Source organism: Megalops cyprinoides, chromosome 20, assembly GCF_013368585.1.
Source record: "Megalops cyprinoides isolate fMegCyp1 chromosome 20, fMegCyp1.pri, whole genome shotgun sequence".
NCBI lineage: Eukaryota > Metazoa > Chordata > Actinopteri > Elopiformes > Megalopidae > Megalops > Megalops cyprinoides.
Genome location: NC_050602.1, coordinates 23,036,926 through 23,045,460, shown reverse-complemented (window position 1 = coordinate 23,045,460; position 8,535 = coordinate 23,036,926). Strand labels below are relative to the sequence as shown.

Here is an 8,535-nt window from a genome sequence, read left to right as displayed (position 1 = left end):
ATGATTTATGGACTCAAATTCTGTTCACTCGGAACAGTAAATCTTGTTTTTTGATGGATTTAAAATGATTGTGGATTTCTGTATTGTTTAATACGCAATACAGAAAACTTCTGGCAAGATGAAACATAACTGTTCTTCATTTCAAAAACAGCAAGGGAGAGGAATGGTTTTACTGGGTAATTCCAACGTCTGAGGGAAAATCACTGCTGCAGTCCCACTCCAATCAGTGAACACTGTGTGGCAAACCAAATAAAATACAGGCATTCAGAAGCCGTAACATACTAACAATACAACAACATTAGTCCAGCACAGTAGTTTGTCAGTGTAATTTTCCGATCATGATGAGGTGCGTCACCTTTAGCTTCCCGAAAAACAAGCAGCCCGGCGCATTCGGCTCCAGAAAATCACCGGGCTGACGAGACGAACAATGTTCTCCTTTTTATTTCTCTGCTGGCTCAGGCCTGTTATTATTTACAAATAGCCAGCACTGCGGTGAGCACTCGCGTCTCAGTCCTTCTCCACGCGAGAGAGGGGTCACTCTCCGGGTTTCGCCGTTTTGCAGCCTCTGGTCTCCCTGCAAATCCCACACACCCACCCGTACGCTGGCGGTGAAGTCTCCCGTCCGATCCCACAGACAGAGGCAGCAGCCGTGGCGGAGACGGGGGTGGGGCCATTTGCTAGGTGGCAGCATGGTCACACGGCAGGCTAAGCTTGACAGCTCCGCCCCCTGCGGCGGAGGCGGAGTAGCAGGCAGAGGGGGCGCAGTTGGCCTCCATGGTGAAGAGCTTGCAGGCCCTCGCAGCTGGGGCGGGGGTGGGGGCGGGGCCGCCGGGCTCATGGGTGGGGCTGGAGGCGCGGGAGGAGCTGGGGGAGTTGGTGGGGCTGAGCTGCACGGCGGTGGTGTCCTGCAGCGTGTGCTCGCTGGTCTCGATCTCGAAGGCCGCGCCCCCCACCCGGGCGAGCCCCAGGCTGCTCCCGGATTTAGGCTTGCGGGAGCCCTGGGCCGGGGGGCGGCGGCTGCACACGCAGCAGGCCCCGAAGAAGGCGAAGGCCACCAGCAGCAGGACGGGCCCGATGATGATGGGCGGGTTCTGGGTGGGCAGGAGGGTCCCGAAGGCGAAGGCGCCCACCAGGGTGATGTTGATGCCTGCCAGCATAATGCAGAGGCCGCACGCGCAGCACAGCGCCGGTGACGGCAGACCCTGCGGCCGCGTCTTCTTCTTGGCCGTCTTCTTGGGCACAGACGTGCCGGAGCTCTTGTCTGTGAACATCATTTCTCCTGGGAGGGGGAGGTGTGGGGGGGGTCCTCTAATCCCAAATCAAGACCATGCCCCCCTGTGATGATACCCCAGTCGAGCCAGACATGTGTTCCTGACAGTGACTAGTGTCCTAGGAGAAGGAAAGAGGAACATTACATTACATTAATTTAGCAGACACTCTTATCCAGGGCAACTTCCAGTACAATAGAACATAAATGTATCCATTCAAGTTAAATGAGCAACAGCGTCAGACAAGGCTAACACTCCCAAACCCGCAAGTATGAGCATAACATTGTTCAAGCCCTACCCCAAGTTAACTTATGCAACCTGACTGGACAAAGGGAAGCCACGTATACTACCATACATCAGTCACTAGATCGTAGAACATATCACCGCTGTAGTACTTCCAAGAATATTCCACCGTTCAGCAACACTATGACCTTGCCACAGCAGCACACCACAGCTGCTTAAAGACACCGATCACTGTGCACGGGGCCCAAAGGTTCGCCACATGGCAGAACTGAACACCTACACTCACTTAACTAGTCTATTATCAAGGATCCCTCCCTGGTACATTTCAACTTCATCAGTAGAAATTTGCCAAATGAATTATACAATATTATACAATATGACGCAATACCCTTCGCTCACTCCTTGGAGTCTGCCGTCGGAGCATTTATGCCCAGTAAAGCGCTCTAGTAGCCGTGAGTGTATTTTTGGCAGGCAGCTGAGCCCCATTGTTTGGTAATGAAAGGCGTTAAGCCTTCGGGCTGACAATCTAAGTGGTGAGACATAGTGTTTACCTCCAGGGCACTGGACTGAATCGTGAGGTGAAATTGGCCTTTGTCCACCGGCTGCTGGGCTTAGTCACCCAAAAAACAAAGGCCATTTCCTCAGTGTCGGGTGCAGTCAGGAGGGAGTATAAAGAGAGGAAAAACCAACTGCTCACTCCATCACTCCTGTGCCACGGAAAGATGGTGAACCGTTGAGATTCACTGAAGCTTTAAAAGACTTAACAGCAGAGGTTCTGAAACAGCAGGGCCCAGCGATGTCAGTATCTGGGACACTTCCATGAACATTTAACTAGAAAGTGCAAACGGTGTTATGGCATGGCTAGCGCTGAGCTAGGAGGGTTTGCAGTACTTTGAAGAGGATTCCTGACAGCTACTGTCAAGCCTCCCTGTAACGGCAGCTGGGTGAACATCATTTTATCATTCAGGCTGCTGCACTCCAGACTTTCAGAACAGTAGACGGCAGACGGACTTTGACTTCACAGACAGCTTGTGAAATTCTTCTGTTTTCTCCTCGAGTTCTGCAACTGCCTGTTTATCGTCTGCTCTGTACTGAGATGCACCTTAGATAGGGTAACGCCTGTTGTGTAATTCAGGGTCTTTCCCTGTGTTGTTCTGCTATTGCAGGTGTGTGCATGCATGCGCCCGTGTGTGTGTGTCTTTGTGTGTGTGTCCCGTGCATATGTGTGTGAGTGTGTGTGTGTGTCCCTTGCATACGTGCATGAGTGTGTGTGTGTCTTTGTGTGTGTGTCCCTTGCATATGTGCATGAGTGTGTGTGTGTGTGTGTGTCTTGCATATTTGTGTGAGTGTGTGTGTGTGTGTCGTGCATATGTGTGTGAGTGTGTGTGTGTGTTTGTCCCGTGCATATGTGCGTGAGTGTGTATGTGTGTGTGTGGGGGGGGTTATATGGATCTCCAAGGTTCTCCACATGTTTGAAAATGTAATAGTCTCAAGGCTTTGAGGCATATTAGAATGAAAATACATCATTTCTGATGGGTGACTGGAAGAAGCATGTGGATCTGAAAGCTCAGTGCTTTTCTTGTGATCTTTTCTATCCTTGAGTGAGGCTATGATCAGAGTCCCAGCTGACCCAGTTGTGGCTGCCTCCTCTGTGCCATTCACTCACTTCAGACGTATCCGAACTTGGCAGGCTCGCCGGCACTTCAGTTTAAAAACCGAGCGCGAGCACCTGGTGCCGCAATGATTCCTCAGCTGACCGATCACTTCATTGCTTCCCATTCATTTCCACATCAGACCGCAGTCCCCGGTCCGGCAGAACGATCACAGCTGGGGCCGGTTTGCCTTCTCTAAATTCTCAGGAAATGATTCTTAAGTGAGGAGGAGGAAACCTTCCAGCAGCAGGTAATTCTGTCTCCTCTATGAGGGGGGCAAAGGTGACCTCAGAAATTCTATTGAAGGAATGTGTGTGTGTGTGGGGGGGGGGGGGGGGGGGGGGGGGGGGTACAGCCGCTGTATGCAAGTTCTTTTCATTCTAGCTGAAAAAAGAAGCGGTTTAGTATGCATAGCAGGAACATTCCCATTTTTTTGATGATTTTTTTGGGGATTAACAGACTCAGATATCTGAAGCTTGTACTACATCTACTTCTAAAATAAAGAGATTCTTAGTGTCCAACAAGCCACTGTTTTATATAAACTCATGCTCAATGGAAAAAAAAGTTTCAATTCAAATTTCTACTGTCTTGAAAACATACTCATTCAAATAATATGAAACAGTAAAAGGATTATGGATTCTTCTGTGGCATATTTGTTTAACATATTCTTTGTTTCCAATTGCAGATGAGGAGGACAAATGTCTGGTGAACGTAGGCTGCAGAGTGGACTGACCCTCCTTCTAGGCACCAGTCCCTCTCTCCCAGTCCTTAAATTTCACTCCACTTCAATTCTACTGCAATAACCCCTTATTTTTCCCAACTCAAACAATGCCGATTCAGGCGCAAAGCAGACTCGTTTGAGTAGAGTCCAATCTGGAATATAAATCCATTTTTAGGAATAATTCATGCAGCGCAGTCACTAAAAGGCATGCAAATGCTACATTTACATCTTCAGATTTCCATTGCAAATCTTTCCCGGCTTTATAGTCTCAAATAACAGGAGGCAACAAGGTATGCGTAGGTATGACACAATTATTCCACATACCACTATTTCGGGCATGTCTCAATTAAGTACTTTGAGTTGGTCACTGGAAACGATCAATTAGGAAAGCTGTCTCTGTCAGGCATGTGCATGCAGCTATGATGTGAAGATAGCACTGTGAATCAGTGGCAGTGTGGGCTGCGGGTGGTGTGTTGGGGTCTTGTGGAGGGAGTCACTGGTCCGCTCATGCTGTGCTCTGCACCTCAGTTTGAGGGGACTTTGGAGTGCTGGAACGGAAGTGAGTGAAGGGAAATTTTTCCTGCATTTCTTTTTTTGATCCCGTTATACGCTTGTCTGTGAGAATGGATAGAATGACTGTCTCCTGAACGCCGGGCACCTTGTGCATATGTTCGTCCCCCAAGGCGGCTGACGGTTCAAACCCCCCCCCCAGAGCCAAAAGCCCCATTAGCGACAAGCTTTTTGATTCACGGCTGGCACGGGTGGTGAGGGTAGAGGATAAGATCAAACCCAGCCACGAGCTTGTCTTAAAAATGTCAGGCGTTTTTGTGTGAGCCTAAACAGACGTGAACCGCAGGTGAATGAAAGCTCTCTGTGTCGCAGAGGCAGAAGAGAGTGAAGCACTCTTCAAAACCCCATAAAAGCCGGGTGTCGTTAAAAAGATTACAGCTGTCCCTGGGTGTCCCTGGGTGAGCCTGCTAGCCATTAAAGCTAATAGATGGGTGGGTCGTAAAGACGTCACAAGCCATCCAGGGTGGTTTATATGATGAATACCACTGTGTGACGACCTCAAAAGCCAGTCAGCAAAGGCTTAGCAATCATTAAACACCCCTGTTATGTCATGGTAAGACCTGTGTCTGCCAGTGTTTAATCTTGCACCTGACAGGCAGCTGATGTTTACCTGGCACTACAAAACCAGTTGTTAAAATTGCCCATTTTCATATGGCGGTTTAAGGTATCTGAAATGTTTAAATCACCCTCACAACAGACTGAGACAGTTGACCTGAAGTAATTTTAAATTAATCACAAGGTTTAATGCTTCAGTATATCTTGCTGCAGGTCTCACTGCAAGTACTCATCTCTGATCTGCACGATCATCTGTCAATGGATGACCTTTCGATAACCGAAACGCTTCGTCACGAAACCACAAAATGAATGTTAGGATTCTCTGAACATAGCAGCTGTAAACAGCGGCTCACAATCGTATAATATGTTGATTTCCCCTTCATTCAAGTAATCTTCTCACAGTGCTACATATTACGTAAACCCTGCAAGTTTTTCTGTGAACTATACAGCAGAGTGTAAAGTGTAAATCGCGAAAAATGGGTTTTACTACCAGTTACCGTTAATATAATTCCATTATGAGAACATCTGTCTACAAATGACAATTTCTGCATAAATGGTAACCTGGCGTTGTAGTGTACAATGCTCTAGATTACTGAGTTGACTTGGGATTCCCGGTCTTGCGGTCCAGTTAACTCTATCTTTTCAAATGACGCGATGCAGCGTAATGCTCTTCTCCTTACCTTGAAGATATTTTTCCGATATCTCGAAAAATCAGTAGGTTGCTGAATTTTTTCCTTCACACAGGCTTTATCCTTTCGAGTCCCATCTGAATGACAGGATAAATGCTGTGAGACAAGCTCAGTACACTTCAACGGAGTCCCAGTTTTTCGTCACCCAGTTTCAAATTCACACCAATACGTACTCGCAAAAAACAATGCTCAAAACTGAGAAGAGAAATTGTTCGCACGTGTCAAAACGTTTCACGACCTTGCCAGTCTTCTTGATTCACTTCTTTCTGATTAAGGCAGAAATCTCTGTTGCAGTCTCGGCATTGTTCGAAGACCAATGCCCCTTCTCTGCAACAGCGACTGGCGAGCATGCAGCGAATCTTTGAATTGTCGTAATATCAAGTACAGCTAATTAAAAAAGGATGTAACATACATGCAATAGGTTACGTACCACCGACTTGATTTCCCGCAAAACAGACGATTGACGTTTACAGTATGGAAAACCGAAACAATATCCGGAGGATTCCTTTTTCTCCGTTGATTTGCCGCAGAATGAAGTCCTGAAAGTGAAATAAAGCCATTGCATTTGAGGCGATGCCACTTTTTCCAAGCTCAACCTTATTTGAAGGCAGCACAGTTGCCAAAATTCAGCTGTGTAACGGACCCTGCTCGAACCTCGCACTCTCTGGCACATACGTATGTCCCTCAGTTAACGCGCACAGGCAGGCTCGCACGCAATCAAGCGCACACACTAACAGTCCTTACCAGACTGGAGCAGCGTTGTGGTTCACCGCAGAGGGCGCTATTTTAATTCGACGTCGGACAGCTCCCGGTTCTGAAATATATAGCCTACTGTGTGTTCGGTCCAATCGGGCAATCGTTCATTTCTGCTATTCTCGCGGTATCATCGGAGCTGTTCTTGCATTTACCGAAGAAGGTGGAATGAAAGTCTTTTGGAAGTCCTTGCTGAGTTTTTAGGGAATATTCAGATCCCACAAAATCTTAATAAACTACGGTCAGACATAAGGTCAACATAAACGTTTGATCAGGCATTATGCTGGAGGACTTCACGTTTCAGAGACATTGGGTTACATGCAACAGTGTATGCAACATTAATTTACAAAAACGGCTTTTCTTTTAGGCAGAGGAAGAAATCTTGCACATTCAGCTTTGCATATTGGCTTGAAGTTCCAGCTCATATCAGATAAGAACCCCCAGCTGTTGCTGTAAGCATTGGTACTGCAAATAATATATGAAGATAGACCCTCAGTATGTTTTCATGAGAATTTCATGACACTTGCCATGACATTGATCCCACAGCATCACTCAGACCACGGTGCACTCCACTGCAGTCCTGAATGAATTATTTATTAGGCAGCAGCACCGACTCAGAAGAAACTTTCACAGCTTACAGTTCACACGGCACATTTTTAGAAAGCCACATAATTAGTGCAGCAGCTCACATTAAGTGCTTTGTTCATGGGCTGTGCCCCACCTGGGATCCAAGCTTGCAACCCTCTACAGTCAAGGTTTACACTGGCACTTTACACTCAGTGCCCTGGCCTCACTGGCAAACCCACCCATTCCATGGAAAACAGAGCCAACAGATTTAAGCAAAAAAAAAAAAAAAAGAGCCATCTGCGAGCCCTCTCTCACTGGTGCCCCAACAAAAATACCCAGTGATTCACATTCCCTCTCTCCGCTGCATATTAACACAGACACCAGAACACAAAGATCCCATGCCATCCCTTTGAATATTGAGGGGCCGTATGCCACTGTGGCAGTGAGCGGGCCTCTCAGGAAGAAATGAAACAGGATCCTAACTGACTGTCACCCCACCAGGGGACTATCCGGGGGACAATGAGATGCAGGATGTTCTCGTTTACTGGAACAAGAGGCGTGCGACACTTAATTTCCTTTTGTCACCCAGGCAGCAAGTGGACCTCTGGTGGCCACACACCAGGTATTGCATGCTCTGTGTGTGTGTGTGTGTGTGTGTGTGGTTTAGGGTGTGTAGTATGCATTACCAACATCTGAGATGCAAGGGACACTGGATATGAGTATTTGTTATTTGCAAAAGAGGATGTTGATGATTAAATGAAAGTCACATCTGCATGTACGCGTCTGTCAACAACTACATTCACTCACTGGTAGCTTTTTAAATTTCATGTACCAGTGTTTTTGTTGCCTGGTGTGTCTGTGTTTTCTTTGTCAGGGTATTTCTTTGTTCTCATTCCTCCCACAACCTCTGCCATACCACCTATTCTTTTTACTTCTGCACACCAAAAACTGTTATCAGATATTTTCAAATAATGAAGAAATTTGGCGGCTGCTTTGATAGAAGATGGAGAACAGTGAAAACTGATATGTCATTCTATTCCCATTAAAATATGTAACAGCGAGTATCTCCTCTTCTGTCTCTGAGGAAATTCTAATATTCATATTTATTTGTTATAAGAAACAAACAAGAGGGTTGACTCCAAAGCTCTGTTCTTTGCATAATGTTCTTGCCTAGTGAGTTTAGTCTGCATGTTTATCAGAACACAAAGAAACCCCACCGTGAACTACCAGTTTTTGACTGTAGGCACTTGTGAGTCAGCACCATATTCAATAAGCAATTCAGAGTGATTCAAATCATGCAAGAAATGAATGTGGTCAGCCATCCCTCACACTTACTGACACTCTTACAGTTGGTGAGATTAATAGTTTCTAACTGAAAAAGTGGATTAACAAAAAAAAACTGCATATTTCTAAAGTGAGACCAGGACCCCTGTAGCCACTGCAGGGTTGGATGTTTTTGTCCTGTGGGCAGGGGCTCACAGGGGCAACACAGACAGAGAGCCAGGAGAGAAGAGGGA

The 8,535-nt window shown here is 46.7% G+C and overlaps 1 protein-coding gene across 1 annotated transcript; it reads right to left on the bottom strand.

Annotated features, from left to right (window-relative positions):
• Nucleotides 1-677: 677 nt before the first annotated feature.
• Nucleotides 678-1,372, bottom strand: LOC118795328 (transmembrane protein 275). The gene has a single exon (XM_036553739.1). It carries the CDS (start codon nt 1,272-1,274, stop codon nt 678-680), a length of 597 nt encoding a protein of 198 aa, XP_036409632.1. The 5' UTR covers nt 1,275-1,372.
• Between the last annotated feature and the right edge of the window lie 7,163 nt (nt 1,373-8,535).